Source organism: Trachemys scripta, chromosome 15 (genome assembly GCF_013100865.1).
Source record: "Trachemys scripta elegans isolate TJP31775 chromosome 15, CAS_Tse_1.0, whole genome shotgun sequence".
Taxonomy (NCBI): Eukaryota; Metazoa; Chordata; order Testudines; family Emydidae; genus Trachemys; species Trachemys scripta.
The window spans coordinates 31,097,325-31,118,826 of NC_048312.1; the positions used below are offsets into that span (position 1 = coordinate 31,097,325).

The 21,502-nt window shown below is 46.6% G+C and overlaps 1 protein-coding gene across 10 annotated transcripts in view; it reads left to right on the forward strand.

The window, feature by feature from the left end:
• MTMR3 (myotubularin related protein 3) overlaps positions 1 to 21,502 on the forward strand; it is a 208,749-nt gene that overhangs the window by 69,924 nt on the left and 117,323 nt on the right. For all 10 annotated transcript variants that reach the window (XM_034790895.1, XM_034790894.1, XM_034790900.1 and 7 more), the window contains one exon: positions 20,467 to 20,547. In XM_034790895.1, coding sequence (XP_034646786.1) covers positions 20,545 to 20,547 — 3 coding nt within the window. In that variant the 5' untranslated portion in view covers positions 20,467 to 20,544. The remainder of the gene's footprint in view (positions 1 to 20,466; positions 20,548 to 21,502) is intronic.

Here is a 21,502-nt window from a genome sequence, read left to right on the forward strand (position 1 = left end):
TTAACTATCTTGAGTAGTTTTGTATCATCTGCAAATTTTGTCACCTCCTTGTTTACCCCTTTTTCCTGATCATTTATGAATATGTTGAATAGGACTGGTCCCAGTGTAGACCCCTGGGGGACACCCCTATTTGCCTCTCTCCATTTTGAAAACGGACACATTTATTCCTACCCTTTGTTTCTTATCCTTTAACCAGTTATCAACGCATAAGAGGACCTTCCCTGTTCTCCCAAGACAGCTTACCTTGCTTAAGAGCCTTTGGTGAGGGACCATGTCAAAGGCTTTCTGAAAATCTAAGTACACTATATTCACTGGATTCCCCTTGTCTACATGCTTGTTGATCCCCTCAAAGAATTCTTTGTATGTTCATCTATATGTCTGACAGTTTTGTTCTTCAACCAGTTTGCCCGGTACTGAAGTCAGGCTTACTGGCCTGTAATTGCCGGGATCACCTCTGGAGCTCTGTTTAAAAATTGGTGTCACATTAGCTATCCTCCAGTCATCTAGTACAGAAGCTGATTTAAATGATAGTTTACAGACTACAGTTAGTAGTCCTGCAATTTCACATCTGAGTTCCTTCAGAACTCTTGGGTGAATACCATCTAGTCCTGATGACTTATTACTGTTTAGTTTATCAGTTTGTTCCAAAACCTTCTCTAATGACATCTCTATCTTGGAAAGTTCCTCAGAATTGTCACCTAAAACGAATGGAAACCAATGGAAATAATTCATTTAGTTTCTCTGCAATGGCCTTATCATCCTTGAGTGCTCCTTTAGCATCTTAGAATCATAGAATATCAGAGTTGGAAGGGACCTCAAGAGGTCATCTAGTCCAACCCCCTGCTCAAAGCAGGACCAATTCCCAACTAAATCATCCCAGCCAGGGCTTTGTCAAGCCGGGTCCTAAAAACCTCCAAGGAAGGAGACTCCACCACCTCCCTAGGTAACGCATTCCAGTGTTTCACCACCCTCCTAGTGAAATAGTTTTTCCTGATATCCAACCTGGACCTCCCCCACTGCAACTTGAGACCATTGCTCCTTGTTCTGTCATCTGCCACCACTGAGAACAGCTGAGCTCCATCCTCTTTGGAACCCCCCTTCAGGTAGTTGAAGGCTGCTATCAAATCCCCCCTCATTCTTCTCTTCTGGAGACTAAACAATCCCAGTTCCCTCAGCCTCTCCTCATAAGTTATGTGCTCCAGACCCCTAATCATTTTTGTTGCCCTCTACTGGACCCTTTCCAATTTTTCCACATCCTTCTTATAGTGTGGGGCCCAAAACTGGACACAGTATTCCAGATGAGGCCTCACCAATGTCGAATAAAGGGGAACGATCACGTTCCTCGATCTGCTGGCAATGCCCCTACTTATACAGCCCAAAATGCCGTTAGCCTTCTTGGCAACAAGAGCACACTGTTGACTCATATCCAGCTTCTCGTCCACTGTGACCCCTAGGTCCTTTTCTGCAGAACTGCTACCTAGCCATTCGGTCCCTAGTCTGTAGCAGTGCATGGGATTCTTCCATCCTAAGTGCAGGACTCTGCACTTGTCCTTGTTGAACCTCATCAGGTTTTTTTCGGCCCAATCCTCTAATTTGTCTAGGTCCCTCTGTATCCGATCCCTACCCTCTAGTGTATCTACCACGCCTCCTAGTTTAGTGTCATCTGCAAACTTTCTGAGAGTGCAGTCCACACCATCCTCCAGATCATTAATAAAGATATTAAACAAAACCGGCCCCAGGACCGACCCTTGGGGCACTCCGCTTGAAACCGGCTGCCAACTAGACATGAAGCCATTGATCACTACCCGTTGAGCCCGACGATCTAGCCAGCTTTCTATCCACCTTACAGTCCATTCATCCAGCCCATACTTCTTTAACTTGGCGGCAAGAATACTGTGGGAGACCGTATCAAAAGCTTTGCTAAAGTCAAGGAATAAGACATCCACTGCTTTCCCCTCATCCACAGAGCCAGTTATCTCATCATAGAAGGCAATTAGGTTAGTCAGGCACGACTTCCCCTTCGTGAATCCATGCTGACTGTTCCTGATCACTTTCCTCTCCTCTAAATGTTTCATAATTGATTCCTTGAGGACCTGCTCCATGATTTTTCCAGGGACTGAGGTGAGGCTGACTGGCCTGTAGTTCCCCGGATCCTCCTTCTTCCCTTTTTTAAAGATAGGCACTACATTAGCCTTTTTCCAGTCATCTGGGACCTCCCCCGATCGCCAGGAGTTTTCAAAAATAATGGCTAATGGCTCTGCAATCTCACCCGCCAACTCCTTTAGCACCCTCGGATGCAGCGCATCCGGCCCCATGGACTTGTGCACGTCCAGTTTTTCTAAATAGTCCCGAACCACTTCTTTCTCCACAGAGGGTTGGTCACCTTCTCCCCATGCTGTACTGCCCAGTGCAGCAATCTGGGAGCTGACCTTGTGCGTGAAGACAGAGGCAAAAAAATCATTGAGTACATTAGCTTTTTCCACATCCTCTGTCACTAGGTTGCCTCCCTCATTCAGTAAGGGGCCCACACTTTCCTTGATTTTCTTCTTGTTGCTAACATACCTGAAGAAACCCTTCTTGTTACTCTTAACATCTCTTGCTAACTGCAACTCCAAGTGTGATTTGACCTTCCTGATTTCACTCCTGCATGCCTGAGCAATATTTTTATATTCCAACCTGGTCATTTGTCCAATCTTCCACTTCTTGTAAGCTTCTTTTTTGCGTTTAAGATCAGCAAGGATTTCACTGTTTAGCCAAGCTGGTCGCCTGCCGTATTTACTATTCTTTCTACACATCGGGATGGTTTGTTCCTGCAACCTCAATAAGGATTCTTTAAAATACAGCCAGCTCTCCTGGACCCCTTTGCCCTTCATGTTATTCTCCCAGGGGATCCTGCCCATCTGTTCCCTGAGGGAGTCAAAGTCTGCTTTTCTGAAGTCCAGGGTCCATATTCTGCTGCTCTCCTTTCTTTTTTGTGTCAGGATCCTGAACTCGACCATCTCATGGTCACTGCCTCCCAGGTTCCCATCCACTTTTGCTTCCCCTACTAATTCTTCCCGGTTTGTGATCAGCAGGTCAAGAAAAGCTTTGCCCCTAGTTGGTTCCTCCAGCACTTGCACCAGGAAATTGTCCCCTACACTTTCCAAATATTTCCTGGATTGCCTGTGCACCGCTGTATTGCTCTCCCAGCAGATATCAGGGTGATTAAAGTCTCCCATGAGAACCAGGGCCTGCGATCTAGCAACTTCTGCTAGTTGCCAGAAGAAAGCCTCGTCCACCTCATCCCCCTGGTCTGGTGGTCTATAGCAGACTCCGACCACGACATCACCCTTGTTGCTCACACTTCTCAACTTTATCCAGAGACTCTCAGGTTTTTCTGCAGTTTCATACCGGAGCTCTGAGCAGTCATACTCCTCTCTTACATACAACACAACTCCCCCACCTTTTCTGCCCTGCCTGTCCTTCCTGAACAGTTTATATCCATCCATGACAGTACTCCAGTCATGTGAGTTATCCCACCAAGTCTCTGTTATTCCAATCACATCATAGTTCCCTGACTGTGCCAGGACTTCCAGTTCTCCCTGCTTGTTTCCCAGGCTTCTTGCATTTGTGTATAGGCACTTAAGAGAACTCAACGATCGTCCCTCTTTCTCAGCATGAGACAGGAGTCGTCCTGCTTGTGCTTCCTCCCAGGATCCCATTTCCGCACTTACCTCAGGGCTTTGGTCTCCTTCCCCCGGTGAACCTAGTTTAAAGCCCTCCTCACTAGGTTAGCCAGCCTGCTGGCGAAGATGCTCTTCCCTCTGTTCGTTAGGTGGAGCCCGTCTCTGCCTAACACTCCTCCTTCTTGGAACACCATCCCATGGTCGAAGAATCCAAAGCCTTCTCTCCGACACCACCTGCGTAGCCATTCGTTGACTTCCACGATTCGACGGTCTCTACCCCGGCCTTTTCCTTGCACAGGGAGGATGGACGAGAACACCACTTGCGCCTCAAACTCCTTTATCCTTCTTCCCAGAGCCACATAGTCTGCAGTGATCCGCTCAAGGTCATTCTTGGCAGTATCATTGGTGCCCACATGGAGAAGCAGGAAGGGGTAGCGATCCGAGGGCTTGATGAGTCTCGGCAGTCTCTCCGTCACATCGTGTATCCTAGCTCCTGGCAAGCAGCAGACCTCTCGGTTTTCCCGGTTGGGGCGGCAGATGGATGACTCAGTCCCCCTGAGGAGGGAGTCCCCAACCACCACCACCCTCCTCCTCGTCTTGGGAGTGGTGGTCGTGGAACCCCCATCCCTAGGACAGTGCATCTTTTGCCTTCCAATCGGTGGAGTCTCCTTCTGCTCCCTTCCCTCAGATGGGTCATCTAGTCCACTCTCCGCATTAGTACTTGTAGAGAGAACATGGAAACGATTGCTCACCTGTATCTCCATTGCTGGTGCATGGACGCTCCTCTTTCTTCTTCTGGAGGTCACATGCTGCCAAACCTCCTCACAATCCTTCTGTCCCTGCTGCGCCTGCTCTGAATCTTCAGAACATTGTGTCCGTAGAAGCATCTCCTGACGTCTGTCCAGGAAATCTTCATTTTCCCTTATGCAACGCAGAGTCGACACTCGTTTCTCCAGCCCTCGAACCTTCTCTTCCAATATGGAGACCAGCTTGCACTTTGTACAGACAAAGTCGCTTCTGTCCTGAGGAAGAAAGAGAAACATGGCACAGCCTGTGCAGGTTACAACAGCTGATCGCTCACCTTCCATATCACTGTCCTCTTAAGAGCTTCCTCAACTGTTGCAGGAACTACTCAGAGAAACCTGCAGATGTAAGCCGCAGTGCGCTCTCCCCACGCGAACTCCCAGGCAAACTCCCGCTGTTAGCCTCTGCTGTGCGCCGCTCGGCTGGTTCGCTGCTGACTGCCCTTATATACCAGTCAGGCCCACTCAAGGCCAATCTGGAACAAAGCACTCCCAATTCACACTTTTCAAACAAACAAGTAAGGAATCAAGCACACGGTCAAACTGACCAACTGTCCCAGCAGCAGACACTCAGATACTCACTAACACAGCCCCCCTAATGCAGCACTTAGCGTACCTCCTCTTGGACAGCTCCCAGGCAAACTCCCGCTGCTAGCCTCTGCTGTTCACCGTCAGATTGTCCAGTAGCCCCACTGGTTGTTTAGCAGACTTCCTGCTTCTGATGTACTTAAACATTTTTTTGCTATTACTTTTTGAGTCTTTTGCTAGCTGTTCTTCAAATTATTTTTTGGTCTTCCTAATTATATTTTAACACTTCATTTATCAGGGTTTATGCTTCTTTCTATTTTCCTCACTAGGATTTAACTTCCACTTTTTAAAGAATGCCTTTTTGCCTCTCACTGCTTCTTTTACTTTTTTATTTAGCCACCGTGGCACTTTTTTGATTCTCTTACTATGTTTTTTAATTTGGGGTATACATTTAAGTTGAGCTCTGTTATGGTGTCTTTAAAAAATTTCCATGCAGCTTGCAGGGATTTCACTTTTTGCACTGTAACTTTTAATTTCTGTTTAACCAACTTCCTCATTTTTGTGTAGTTCCCCGTTCTGAAATTAAATGCTATAGTGTTGGGCTGCTGTGGTGTTTTCACTTCCACAGGGATGTTAAATTTAATTATATTATGGTCCCTATTACCAAGCTGTCCAGTTATATTCACCTCTTGGACCTGATCCTGCGCTCCACTTAGGACTAAATCAAGAATTGTCTGTCCTCTTGTGGGTTCCAGGACTAGCTGCTCCAAGAAGCAGTCATTTAAGGTGTCAAGAAACTTTATCTCTGCATCCCGTCCTGAGGTGACATGTATCCAGTCAATATGGAGATAGTTGAAATCTCCCATTATTATTGAGTTTTTATTTTAATAGCCTCTCTTATCTCCCTGAGCATTTCATAGTCACAATCACCATCCTGGTCCGGTGGTCGATAATATATCCCTACTGCTATATTCTTATTATTAGAGTATGGAATTACTATCCATGGAGATTCTGTGGTAGAGTTTGGTTCATTTAAGATTTTTACTTCATTTGATTCTATGCTTTCTTTCACATATAATGCCACTCCCCCACCAGCACGACCTGTTCTGTCCTTCCAGTATATTTTGTACCCTGGTATTACTGTGTCCCATTGATTATCCTCATTCCACCAAGTTTCTGTGATGCCTATTTTATCAATATCCTCATTTAATATGAGGCACTCTAGTTCAGCCATCTTATTATTTAGACTTCTAGCATTTATATATAAGCACTTTAAAAACATGTTACTTTTCAGCTGTCTGTCATTACATTGTGTAACTGAATTTTATTATTTGACTATTTTTCATCAGTTTCTACCTGTATTTTATCATCTTCCATCCTCTCCTCCCTACTAGGACATAGAGGATCTCCATTAATAGATCCTCCCTTAAGGGATGTCTCTGTCCGAACCACATGCTCATCTGCACTTGGTGGGGAGATAGATCAGTGGTTTGAGCATTGGCCTGCTAAACCCAGGGTTGTGAGTTCAATCCTTGAAGGAGCCATTTAGGGATCTGGGGCAAAAATCTGTCTGGGGATTGGTTTGTCTCTGAGCAGGGGGTTGAACTAGATGACCTCCTGAGGTCCCTTCTAACCATGATATTTTGAAAAAACCTCATTAGCTTTCCTCCAGCCCTTAGTTTAAAAATTGCTCCACAACCTTTTTAATTTTAAGTACCAGCAACTGGGTGGATTTGATTTAAATCAAATTGATTTAAATCATGATTTAAATCACTGGTGAGGAAGACTCAATTTAATCATGGTTTTCTACATAAATGTGCTTTCTTGTTGGTTGTTATACCCTTAATACATATTCTTCTTCAAGTGATTTGTCATGTGTATTCCACAGTAGGTGTGCATTCTCGCCACGTGCACCGGTGCCGGAAGTTTTTTCCCCTAGCAGTATCCTTAGGGTGGGAGCGCTTCCCAGCCCCCAGTTCCTTCTTGCCGCCAGTGAAGGTGCGTCGGAACTGCTCTGCTCCAGCTTCGCTGTAGCTCGTGCCCAGAACTGTTCATTCGTTTAGTATCTGTAGTTAGTTAGCTGTTTAGTTAGTCAGTGAGCCCTGGCCGGGGCATGCCTCAAGCCCCGGGATTTTAAGTTGTGCGGTTCTTGTCGGCATTCTATGCCAAGTAGCGACCCACATACAGACTATTTGCGCTGTTTGGGAGAGACCCACATCAGCGAAAGGTGAAAATTTGCAAATCATTTAGGCACTGGACCAAAATGGAAGGAGACATTAGGCTCTGGGCCAGTCTGATGGAATTGGTGCTGACTCCTGACTCCGATCCCGGCATGCTGCCCCGAGCCGGTACTGGGTACCGCGGTGCCTTCGACCCTGGAAAAATCATGGAGCATGTCCTCAAGGAGTCATTTCTGAAGCACTTAAAGGAGAGGAAAGTGATCAGGAACAGTCAGCATGGATTCACCAAGGGCAAGTCATGACTGACTAACCTAATTGCCTTCTATGAGGAGATAACAGGGTCTGTGGATGAGGGGAAAGCAGTGGATGTGTTATTCCTTGACTTTAGCAAAGCTTTTGATACGATCTCCCACAGTATTCTTGCCGCCAAGTTAAAGAAGTTGGCTGGATGAATGGACTATAAGGTGGATAGAAAGCTGGAGAGGAGATATATATACACACATACAGAGAGCATCTTAATTGGCCTCTCAGAGTTGGTAAGACAATTCCCACCTGTTCATGCTCTCTGTATGTGTGTGTGTATATGTATCTCCTCAATATATGTTCCATTCTATATGCATCCGAAGAAGTGGGCTGTAGCTTATGAAAGCTTATGCTCTAATAAATTTGTTAGTGTCTAAGGTGCCACAAGTACTCCTGTTCTTTTTGCAAACCAGGGATGATGCCGGGTTCGGCAGGGCCGTCCTCCGTCCTGGGAACTTGTGAACTCCTACCCACCTCCAACAGATACAGCTTGGAATCACCTTCGAGTGATTGCTCATGTGTATTCCACAGAAGAGAAAAAACAGTTACCTTTTCCATAACTCTGTGTTCATCAAGATGCATTACTCATGTCTATTCCACATCCCACCCTTCTTCCCCTCTGTCGGAGTTGTCTGGCAAGAAGGAACTGAGGGTGAGGGGAGCGCGCAGCTCCCCTTATACAGTGCCAGGCAGGCACCACTCCAGGGGGCGCGGGGGCGCTACCCCCCCCCCCCCAATGGATACTGCTAGGGGAAAAACTTCCAGCACTGGTGCACGTGGCGAGCACGCACACCTACTGTGGAATACACATGAGCAACACATCTCGAAGAACGCCAGTTATGGAAAAGGTAACTGGTTTTTTTTTTTTTTTTTTTCACAACTCAGAGATAGATGTAGGTTTCATTTTTAGAAGGTATATACTATACATTTTTAAACAGTGATTTATTTTTAAAACTTTTCAGATTAGTTTTACAGCTATATCAGAAAATGAATGATTGGTTATTTCAAAGGTAATTGAAGCAGATATGTCATTGGGAGGTGAACTAGCTCCAATTCAACAGGTTAATCATTAATATTTGGAGTATTTTCTTGCCATGTTGTATTAGGAAGAGAACATCACCAGACAGACATTTAAATTTGTTAAATATTCTGGATTTTTTTCTTCAACAGCAAACGTAATATTTTAAGAAAACAAGCATATGTCCCTCACTTCTCACATTTATCTCCAGACTTCTTCTTGTCCAGATGTATTCCGCCCCCAACAATCTTCTATTCATTGAACTTCTTTAAACTTTGCACTTTTAGAGAGAGGTAAGGGATTGACTCTATGTGCACAAATTTGCAGAGGAACAATAGAGTGTTATTTCTCACCTCTCTATATTTATTTAAAAATTATTTTTGCTGTTAACAAGCATGTTACCTCTGGAGACATAAATCCACAGTTTGAGAACTGCAAAACTAAGCATCTCTGATGGTATCTTCTAGACTGAGCACTGAGTCCCATTGGGTAGATAGAAAGATTAACCTAAATAATCTATACAGAAGCCTCTGGAACCCTATTAGATGGTGTCCCTAATCCATGAACTATTGGAACTCATTTACAAAACCTTTCTTAAACATTACATGAATATATTGTCTCATACTATAGAATTAGAATTTATAATCCTATTCCATGATGAGATATCTTTGAGCCATAATGTAGTTTAATAAAACTATCTTTAGATAGGTTTTTTCCCTCAAAAAGCATTTTATCAAAAAAATCAGATTTAAATTTAAAAAATCTGTTTTATTTATTTATTTTTTTAAAAAAATCATTGATTTTTATCCACCCTGGCCAGCAATCTGGTTCAATTTTGGTTTAGGTGGAGCCCATCCTTCCTGTATAGGAGGGGTGGCCAACCTGTGGCTCCAGAGCCACATGCGGCTCTTCAGAAGTTAATATGCGGCTCCTTGTATAGGCACAGATTCTGGGGCTGGAGCTACAGGCGCCAACTTTCCAGTGTGCCAAGGGGTGCTCACTGCTCAACCCCTGGCTCTGCCACAGGCCCTGCCCCCACTCCACCCCTTCCCACCCCTGAGCCTGCCATGCCCTTGCTGCCCCCCGCAGCCTCCTGCATGCCTTGAAACAGATGATCAGGAGGTGTGGGGAGGAAGGGGGTGGCGCTGATTGGCGGGGCTGCTGGTGGGTGGGAGGAACTGGGAGCGGGGGGAGGAGGGAGCTAATGTGGGGGCTGCTAATGTATATTACTGTGGCCCTTTGGCAATGTACATTGGTAAATTCTGGCTTCTTCTCAGGCTCAGGCTGGCCACCTCTGCTGTATAGGCTCCCCCTTTCCCAAAAGTTTCCCCAGTTCCTAATAAATCTAAATCCCTCCTCTCTACACCATCGTCTCATCCACGCATTGACACCCTGCAGTTCTGTCTGTCTAACTGGCCCTACGCGAGGAACTGGAAGCATTTCAGAGAATGCCACCATAGAGGTCCTTGACTTCAGTCTCTTACCTAGCAGCCTAAATTTGGCTTCCAGACCCACTCTCCTATCCTTCCCTATGTCATTGACACCTACATGTACCACGACCACTGGCTCCTCCACAGCACTACACATAAGTCTATCTAGATGTCTTAAGAGATCCGCAATTTTTGCACCAGGCAGGCAAATTACCATGTGGTTCTCCCAGTCATTGCAAATCTATATTTCTAATGATTGAATTGCCCATTACTAATACCTGTTTCTTCCTAATAACTGGAGTTCCCTCCCCCAGAGAGGTATCCTCAATGCAAGAGGATACCACAACATCACCTGGAAGGAGGGTCCCAACTATGGGATCGTTTCCCTGCTCCAGTTGGATGTTCTCTTTCCCTGAGACTTACATCCTCCTCAACAGCACAGAGGGTCTCAGACCGGGGGTGGGACTGTTCTACTGTGTCCCCGAAAGTCTCATCTATGTACCTCTTTGTGTCTCTTAACTCCTCCAGTTCAGCCACTCTGGTCTCCAAAGCCCGTACACTGCCTCTGAGGGCCAGGATCTCCTTGCACTGAAGGCACACATGCGCCACCTGCCGATAGGGCAGGTAATCATACGTGCTGCATTGGTTGCAATAAACTGGATAGCCTCCACTCTGTTGCTGGACTTCTGCCTGCATTCTCTTTTTACTCCTCAAGCTTGTTCCTTTGTTGTTGTTTTTATCAGAGGGTGTTTTTGTCTTTAAGTTTAAAGAAGTTTAAGGAATGTTAAGTGTATCTAGCCCCCCTCGCACTCTCCCCGTAAACTCTCTCGCAAAACTCCCCTGTAAGCCGCTCCCGTTCACTAGCTCCTCTGGTCACTTAAGAGGGGGCCTTTTAAAGCACTGGTCTTCCTGAGTAGCCTCACCCCTGGTTAAGGGTTGATGGGTGCTAAAGGGCTTAGGGATCAAATCCTCATCAAGAAGCTCTCAGCCTTGACTAGCAGACCGCTAGGCTCAGCACACACAGTCAGCACACGTCCCCCAAACAAACAGATCACACGGTATATTTCAGTCAAGCAGCAAGCACATCACAAACACAAACACACACTACAGACAACAAACTTACCCCAAGGGTCACGTAATCGCTTCTCCTTCACCTGGAGAACTCCCTCACAAAAGTCCCCTGTTAGCTGCTCCTGTTCGCTAGCTCAAGTCATGATCTGCCCCCAAACTCCAAAGGACTGGTTCCTTTGTCGTCTTAGCTGGAAGAGCAAGACAGAGAGATGGACATAAATAGACTGGGGTAGTTTTGCCTCTCACTTTTATAGTCCTTTCCCCCTTTGAAGTGGGTTCTTTTGAGGATTACCCCTCAAAGCACAGTTTATTCAAACAGTAAAGAAGGCTATGTGGAGTCTGGGGTGAAGGTGCCCCCATGCTCTTTCTTCTCCCCTGTGTATGTTGAAATGCAGATTTGCTCTTGCAGTCTCAGAGACCGTTTACTACTTTTATGTAAATTGAAATAAACATTCCTTTGTATAAGATAGACCTACTTAACCAATCCTACCTAATCAGAGCTGCATGGGTTTGTACATGTACTACCAGCTTCATACAGGGAGGATTCATAACTTAACATATAATGTTGCTACATACATTTCACCATGAAATTATCGATCAGTAAGTTATTAGTTTTTTGATGATACCACACAAGGCATATTTTGTACAAAGATCAGTATAAAAGTGTGTGTGGTGTGAATACAGGGTTCATTCAGTCACAGACAGTAACTCCTCACTTAACATCGGCCCGGTTAATGTTGTTTTGTTGTTACATTGCTGATCAATTAGAGAACATGCTCGTTTAAAGTTACGCAATGCTCCCTTATAATGTTGTTTGGCAGCCGCCTGCTTTGTCCACTGCTTGCAGAAAGAGCAGCCCATTGGAGCTAGCTGGTGGGGGCTTGGAACCAGGGTGGGCCGGCAGCCCCCTATCAGCTCCCCTAAGTTCCCTGTGTGGCAGCTGCCCAGCAGGCTATGAATTGCCAGGCAGTTCAACTTTCCCTCCCTGCTCTGCCGTGTGTTGCTCCTGCCCTCTGCCCTGGAGCTGCTCCTGGGAGCCTCCTACTTGCTGTGTGTGTGTGTGGGGGGGGAAAGGGGTGCTAATGCTCCTTTACCCCACCTCCACAGAGCCGGGGTGGGGGTGGGGGGAATGGGAACGCTACACTGCTTCGGCAGTTTTCCCACCAAACAATCCCTTCCGCCCCTCTTCTAGCACCCGTGTCTGGGTACTGGATTATGCCAAAGACGTTGGGATTCAAAGTCTGTACTTCCTGCCCTTGCTCGTTTTCCATCAGTGACGAGCACCAATGCTGTTTGAACTGTTTGGGGAAAGCCCACACAGGGTCTAGGTGCAGTATCTGCCTGTCCTTCCTTGTGCATGGGTCCGGAATTGGATCTTGGCCAGGGAACACCCCTGCACATCGACCTGAACAATCTAAGAGAACTCCCCCTACCATGGAGCTTTGGTCCAGCTCCTTTTGTACCAGTGGTATGTACCCCACGCTGGAGTCTAGCCATGAAAGCATGCGCATAAGCATGGTAGTAAATCTCCAAATCCAAGAAGGATGCTGCACCCTCTATAAGCGCTGACCACGGAGGAGTAACACATTCCATGACAAGAAGTATCCTTCAGTCCCGGACCTGTGTATCCCTCCTGCTTCTGCTCTGCCTGCATCCTGTGAATCGTCGGTCCTGAGAAAAATCCTGTTACCAGTCCCTGTTACACAGCTATAACGACTAACTATGACGAATAAGTAACGAACTATTTACAACTATTTAACAGTGAAGACTGAAGTGGACACTGCCAAAAGTGCTTGCAGTGTAAGAGCGACAGTTGTTCCAGCTAGCCGTCACTGGTAGTAAGAAGGAACTGAGGAGATGGGGGGTTGGCAGGGCCCTATATTGGGCGCCAGGAAGGCGCGACTCCAGGGGGCGCTCAGGCCAACCCTACAGACGCTGCTAAGGGAAAAATCTTCCAGCTGGTATGCACATATTGTTTGCCCTGAAAAGAGTGAGGTCTCTGTGTGTTCTGGTGCACTAATCTGCTTGGAGGGCCCCACCTTCTGCGTTAGGTCTACCACCTGCTGGCCGTACCCCTTTAATGCATGCTGTTCTGATGGCTCCATTGGTACCGCTATTTGTGCAGGACTCCAGTTCCTCTGAGTCTGAGGATTTGGATGTTCGACATGGTCTGCAGCTTCCATTCCAGAATATGACTACCAGAGGGTTATGGCAGCACCATGGCAGTTCCCTGTTTTACTGCAGCCAAGGAGCCACTGCTATCTGGCTCCTTGCAAGCAGATGGACTCCAGGCTGCACAGCCTAAAGGACTCCAAATCTATGTTGAAGTCCTTAGAGCTTTATACACTGGCATCACAAAGAAACGTTATAAGCCTCAAGCGGCCTCTTGATTCCTCTCGTCACCTGCCCGGCAGCACTCTCACAGGAAGAGGAGTAGGGGCTTTAGGAGAATACCTCCTCCCCAGTCTTCGTCCATATCTATGCCTGCACCCCCAGACGCTCTGGTGGGTCCAAGATGGGACGCCTGGGGCTGACGTACGAGGACAGAACTTGGATCCACACGTCCCCAGTATTTGCGGATTGTTTATCCCATTTCTATCAGGGGTGGGCCCATATTACAACAGACCGTTGGATGCTAAGCAAGATAGCAGTGTGATTATCCTTCAATTCAGTTCCCCCCTGCCCTGTCCCTCTTCAGTCCCCATTCTCATGAGCAACTTCTAGGCCAAGAGATGCTCCTAAGGTTGGGAGCTCTGGAAGAGATTCCACCAGTGTTAAGGGGCCGAGGGGTTATACTCCCGATATTTCCTAATCCCAAAAACCAACGGTGGTCTCAGACTGATTCTGGATCTGAGAAATCTCAACAGATACACTAAGAAGCTAACGTTCCGCATTGTCTCCTTGGCTTCCATCATGCCCTGCCTGGGTCCAGGGGACTGGTACACTGCCTTTGATTTGAAGGATGCTTACTTCCATATCTCGATTATTCAGGGACACAGACGGTTCCTTAGGTTCATTGTGAACCATGTGCACTACTAATATGCAGTTCTCCCATTCGGCCTGTCAGCAGCCCCTCGAGTGTTCACAAAGTCCATGGTGGTCATCGCAGCCTTCCTGACGAGACAGGCGATTCAGGACTACCTTTACCTTGACAACTGGCAGCTCAGAGGTTAGACCAAGATCCAAGTGGAGTCTGATATAAAGTTAATCCAGTCAACATTCCAAGACTTAGGTCTGCTGATAAATGTGCAAAAGTCTACCCTCTCCCCGGTTCAAATGATAGAGTTTATCGGGGCGATCCTCGTCTCTGTCCAAGCCAGAGCCTTCCTCCCAGAAGCGTGGTTCCAAGCAATAGTGATGCTTATAGAGCGCCTCAGAGATCACAACAGTGAGGAATTGCTTGAAGCTCCTGGGCCACATGGCCTCATGCATCTGTGTGGTGCAGCATGTGAGACTTCGACTACGATCTCTCCAGGTGTGGCTGGCGTCTGTGTTCTCACCAAACTGACACTATTTAGACACAGTTATCACAGTTCTGCCATCGGTGATTTCCTCCCTCAACTGGTGGCTAGACCCAGTGACGGTGCACATGGGAGTCCCATTCTCAAGACCCCAACCATCAGTGTCTCTTGTTACAGACTCTTCAGCGATGGGCTGGTGTGCTCACTTGGGTTCCCTCAGAACTCATGGCTCTGGAAGAGCTCTCGCTGCACATCAACATCAGGGTTGATGTTGCGGTTCACTTGGCTTGCCAGGCATTCCAGCCCCATGTGGCAGGTAAGAACGTGTCAGCTCTTACAGACAACATGATGACGATGTTTTATATCAACAGGGAGGGAGAAATGTGCTCCTATCACCTGTACCAGGAAGCACTTTGCTTGTGGGACTTTGGCATAGCCCACTCGATCAACCTCAAGGCTTCCAATCTGCTGGTTTTGCAAAGTGAGCTTAGCAGATCACCTTAGCAGATTCTTCTCCAACCACCACAAGTGGTCCATTCGTCCAGATATCGTGAACACCATTTTCCAGAGGTGGGGGACTCCCCAGATAGATCAGTTTGCAATAAAAGCACAACAGGAAGTGTTTCCAGTTCAGCACCCTCCTGGGTCACAGCCCCGGATCTCTTGCAGACGCCTTCCTCCTCCCTTGGATGGGTCATGTCGTCTACGTGTTTCCTCCCATTCTTCTTGTACGCAAGATCTTGCTGAGGATCAGAAGGGACAAAGCGTGAGTCATCCTGGTAGCCCCTGCCTGGCCCCACCATTGGTTCACCACATTTCTAGACCTCTCAGTGGAGATGCCAATCCTACCTCTGTGTCCACACCTGATCTCTCAGGACCACCTCTGTCTGCATCACTTGAACCTCCAGTCCCTTCATCTGACAGCCTGGAAGCTCCATGGCTGAACCCCGCAGAGCTAGCATGCTTGGGGCAGGTCCACGAGGTCCTACTAGAGAGCAGGAAGCCGTCCACTAGAGCGACTTGTCTGGCAAAGTGGAAGAGATTCTCAATCTGGTCTATGCAGAAGGGTCTCTCCCCTACACAATCATTAATACCATTCTTTCTGGACTACTTGCTACACCTGAAGCAACGAGGTCTAACTGTGTCATCTGTTAGAGTCCATTTGGTCGCAATCTCAGTTTTTCACCCATGGGTGAATGGCCATTCCGTGTTTTCAAACAACATCTGTGGTTGGTTTCTTAAGGGCCTTGAGAGATTGTACTCCCATGTATGTCAAACAGTCCCTCCCTGGGATCTCAAAACTGACAGGACCCCCATCTGAGCCACTGGCAACATGCTCTCTGCTGTACCTGTCCTGGAAGGTGATCTTCCTAGTGTCCATTACTTCTGCCAGAAGAGTATCTGAGATCCGGGTCCATGGTATTTTTCAAGTACAAGGTCCAATTGTGTCCTCATCCAGCTTTCCTTCCAAAGATGGTTTCAGAGTTCCATAGTAACCAGCGTATCTTCCTGCTGGTCTTTTGTCCGAAACCACATACTAATGGGGAAGAGCACAGGCTCCACTTGATAGACGTCAGACATGCAGTGGCCTTCTACATAGAAAGGACTAAGCCATTTCAGAAAACCACTCAACTATTTGTAGCTGTTGCAGACAGGATGAAAGGTCTTTCCATCTGAGCTCAGAGAATTTCATCATGGATCGCATCCTGCATCTGTACATGCTATGACCGGGAAAAGGTTCCTGCCCTAAAAGCACATTCCACAAGGATCCAAGCATCTATGACAGCATTTGTAGCACAAGTTCCTATCCAGGACATTTGTAAAGTGGCAATATGGTCATCAGTTCACACTTTCACATCTCATTACACCATCACCCAACAGGCTAGAGATGATGCTGGATTTGGCTGAGCGCTGTTGCAGTCAGCATGTCGATAAACTCTGAACCTTACCAATCAATGATACCATTCTTCAACCAGCACGACACGCCCTGTGGCATGCCCGGGCCACATTCGCCCCCACCCTGAAGGGGGCTAAGGAAAGGTACCAAGTCTCCATCAAAAGGTCCCATTTTTTATTTTCACACCCTCCAGCTAACTCCCTGGTAATCCAAGCAGCCATACCCATGTTCCACCCTGACAGACAGGGAGGGCAAGAGACTAGACCGTATAGGTCGAAAGGTTTTCTCCTCAGCTGGACTACAGTTCTGGATCTCTAATTAAATTGGCACTGATGGCCAAGTATGACTTTATAAACTATGGATGGCAGAGTTTGCAGATTAATTATCTTGGCAGGATCATTTATAACAGTGGCAACAGTTCCGCAAATGCGTGGAATGGCTGCAGATACCACAGGCTCAGATCCCTTCAGCAACAGTTCAAAACCACTCTTTGCTCAGCTTCCCCATAGACTCAAAATCCGTCTGTCCCCCACTCCAGCTCATCTTCCACAGTGTACCTCCCCCCCCGCCATCTCAGAACCCCTTCATACCTGTTGAGGGTCCTGGAGAAGCAGAATCTGAGACCGTAGAAAGAGATCATATTTGCAGGCAACAGAGGACTCTATATTCTTGTCTTTGAGAAGCTAATCTGAGTTAGCCCCTCAGGTGCCTAGTCCCACCAGTCTGTGCCTGCTCTGTCAGTGCCTGTAGCCCATATGCGCTACCCTAGGACTCAAGTGAAGTTGAAGCAGCTAAAGCTACATCAAGAGTTCCACAGTGATAGCAGATGGTACTACACCCTGCAGTGCACAAAACAACACTATAGACACAACACTTGCTTTTTAAAAAATCTGTTTTTGAACCAGTCAGTGTCTCTTTAAAAATATTAATTCAACTAGGGACAGAGCTCTTCTTGACCTGCTGCTCACAAATAGGGAAGAATTAGTAGGGGAAGCAAAAGTGGATGGAAACCTGGGAGGCAGTGACCATGAGATGGTCGAGTTCAGGATCCTGACACAAGGAAGAAAGGAGAGCAGCAGAATACGGACCCTGGACTTCAGAAAAGCAGACTTTGACTCCCTCATGGAACTGATGGGTAGGATCCCCTGGGAGAATAACATGAGGAGGAAAGGAATCCAGGAGAGCTGGCTGTGTTTTAAAGAATCCTTATTGAGGTTGCAGGAACAAATGATCCCAATGTATAGAAAGAATAGTAAATATGGCAGGCCACCAGCTTGGCTTAACAGTGAAATCCTTGCTGATCTTAAACACAAAAAAGAATCTTACAAGAAGTGGAAGATTGGACAAATGACCAGGGAGGAGTATAAAAATATTTCTCAGGCATGCAGGAGTGAAATCAGGAAGGCCAAATCACACTTGGAGTTGCAAGTAGCAAGGGATGTTAAGAGTAACAAAATGGTTTCTACAAGTATGTTAGCAACAAGAAGGTGGTCAAGGAAAGTGTGGGCCCCTTACTGAATGGGGGAGGCAACCTAATGTATTGCCCATCTTTAAAAAAGGGAAGAAGGAGGATCCGAGGAACTACAGGCCAGTCAGCCTCACCTCAGTCCCTGGAAATATCATGGAGCAGGTCCTCAAGGAGTCAATTCTGAAGCACGTAGAGAAGAGGAAAGTGATCAGGAACAGTCAGCATGGATTCACCAAGGGCAAGTCATGCCTGATTAATCTAATTGCCTTCTATGACAAGATAACTGTCTCTGTGGATGAGGGGAAAGCAGTGGACATGTTATTCCTTGACTTTAGCAAAGCTTTTGATACGGTCTCCCACAGTATTCTTGCCAGCAAGTTAAAGAAATATGGGCTGGATGAATAGACTATAAGGTGGATAGAAAGCTGGCTAGATCATCGGGCTCAACGGGTAGTGATCAGTGGCTTCATGTCTAGTTGGCAGCCGGTATCAAGTGGAGTGCCCGAAGTGTCGGTCCTAGGGCTGGTTTTGTTCAATATCTTCATTAATGATCTGGAGGATGGCGTGGATTGCACCCTCAGCAAGTTTGCAGATGACACTAAACTGGGAGGAGTGGTAGATACGCTGGAGGATAGTGATAGGATACAGAGGGACCTAGACAAATTGGAGGATTGCGCCAAAATAAATATGATGAGGTTCAACAAGGACAAGTGCAGAGTCCTGCACTTAGGATGGAAGAATCCCATGCACTGCTACAGAGTAGGGACCGAGTGGTTAGGCAGCAGTTCTGCAGAAAAGGACCTAGGGGTTACAGTGGACGAGAAGCTGGATATGAGTCAACAGTGTGTCCTTGTTGCCCACAAGGCTAATGGCATTTTGGCCTGTATAAGTCGGAGCATTGCCAGCAGATCGAGGGGTGTGATCATTCCCCTCTATTCGGCGTTGGAGGCCTCATCTGGAGTACTGTGTCCAGTTTTGGGCCCCACACTACATGAAGGATGTGGGAAAAATTGGAAAGAGTCCTGCGGAGGGCAACAAAAATGATTAGGGGGCTGGAGCACATGACTTATGAGGAGAGGCTGAGGGAACTGGGATTATTTAGTCTGCAGAAGAGAAGTATGAGGGGGAATTATTAGATGAAAGAACAAGGAGTAATGTTCTCAAGTTGCAGTGTGGGAGGTTTAGGTTGGATATTAGGAAAAACTTTTTCAGTAGGAGGGTGGTGAAGCACCTAGGGAGATGATGGAATCTCCTTCCTTAGAGGTTTTTACGGTCAGGCTTGACAAAGCCCTGGCTGGGATGATTTAGTTGGTGATTGGATCTGCTTTGAGCAGTGGATTGGACTAGATGACCTCCTGAGGTCCCTTCCAGGCTGAGATTGATGGTGGGGTGGAGATTGTTGAAATTCTGGTGGAATTCCTCAAGGGCCTCCTTCCTTTGGCTCCAGATGATAAAGATGTCATCAAGATAGCGCAAATAGAGTATGGGCGTTAGGGGACAAGAGCTGAGGAAGCATTGTTCTAAGTCAGCCATAAAAATGTTGGCATACTGTGGGGCCATGCGGGTACCCATAGCAGTCCTGCTGATTGTGTAGATTACATTGGCCTCATTAGTACTACAAAAGCGATTTCCATCCCTTCTTGTCAACTGTTGAGAATAGCCCACTTCCACCTTAATTGAATTGGCACTTTAGCACTGACCCCCCACTTGGTACGGCAACTCCCATCTTTTCATATACTGTGTATTTATACCTCCCTACTGTATTTTCCACTCCATGCATGTGATGAAGTGGGTTTTAGCCCACAAAAGCTTATGCACAAATACATTTGTTAGTCTCTGAGGTACCACAAGGATTCCTCGCTGTTTTTACTGATATTAATGGGACTATTTAGGTGCAACAGAGGTAGTAGGTCTGGGTTTGCCTTTATCTCTGGGCATTTTTGCATACTGGAATGTGTTTTGCTTTTGAACTACATGCATCCACTGCTGTTTGGTGGTGTTGTCCCCCTAACCCCCCCCCCCCCCTAAATATTCTGTACAATATACAGTGTGCAATTAGTGATATTGCAATATCATTGTGTCTGTGGGCTGGTGAATTCAGTATGGCTTCCTTCATCAACCACAGTGCTGAAACTTCCAAATTTAATGGAAGGGCAGATGAGCTTCAACACTGTTGAACACTGAACATAATTTCAATGTATTTTACTTGTATCCTTTTTTGTGATGTGGGTAGGAAAATCCATAATATATTTGTATAAAAAAATAAGAAATAGATGGGAAGAGTCTGCATCTACAAATGACTCAGGAATGTTCTCAGGGCAGCCTGGAAAGCCATATGTTTAATTTAAATGAGACAAACAGATTAGTATAATTGTTACATTCAACTATTATTCTCCTGGCAGTCTGTTCACTGGTGATTATTGAGAATGCATTAAAGCAGTCAGGCATATTTCATAATGGTGTGTGCTTGTAAGGCAAGTTAGTTTGTATTGACTTCATCTGTTCATTGATGTATAATTGGGGTTTTCTTCTAACTAGAGTCTTGGTCTTTAAAATTAACTTGCATTTAAAATAATTTATTTGCCACCAGAAGATAAAATGAATTTGTCTTCACATTTACACTTTGCCATTTTGTTTTCCAGCTTTTACTATTACGGAAAGAAGAGCCTCAAAGTGTTGTGAGCAAAGACGAGGATTTCTCCTCCTAGCCTGGGTCTGTCATGGTAAGCACATGGGTTTTGTCAGGACTGACCAAAACAAAACAGGCTGCAGCACAAGAAGGATGAGAGAGTTGGTAGTGTGTGATAATAAGAGATACTATTCTCAATACCTGACATGTCACTCCAGGCTTCCGGTTGAACTGAAAAGATAGTTTTCATTGCCTTTTTATTTATCTTTGAGCAATTTGTGTTTTAATTTTGTGATGATCATCATCATTATTCCATGTGTACCATCTGTCAGCAGTCTGGCATATAAACCAAGGCAGTATTCTTCCATCCAAATTCAGATTAATTAGCCATGTACTGTTCATGGCATTTAAGTCAGATTTATTGCAAGGCTGTTTGAAATTAATTTGCTAGGGCAATTTTACTGATACACTGTGTAGAGCAAGGCTGTTTAAATTGTGCAGGAAAGGTGCAGATTTGTGTAGTATAAGGACTGAGTTAATTTCTGTAAGGCGGTCGTGGTTCTCTCCCCTCCTATCAGGGAGGGAGACCAAGCCCCCTTACTGCAATGCTCCTAGAGCGACTCCGTTCAGGGAGAATTAGCCAGCAGTTTATAGGCCTTAGCCTTCAGTCCAGGCTGGGTATCAGTTGGGTGTAGTGGCCCCGACACTCAGCCAGAGCGGGGCTGCCCACATATAATGGGCCTGGCCCGCAGTCGAGCCGGGTGGTGGCAAGTCTATAGCCCAGAGCCCTCACTCAGGGTGGGGCAGCAGTCAGGTAAGGGGGCTCTGGCCTGCTGTCAGGCAAAGCAGCACAACAGTCTCAGGGGAGATTAGCTCTCCGATGGGAGAGCCAGCTAAACCGTCGGCGTCCTAGGTCAGGTGGGCATCAGACCAATGCAAGTATGGTGGCAGGGGGTAGGGGGACTCAGGCCCACCCACTCCACTGCGTCCCAGCCCAGGGCCCCAACAGTAGCAGAGTGGTCCGTCAGTGGGGAATCCAGACGCAACAT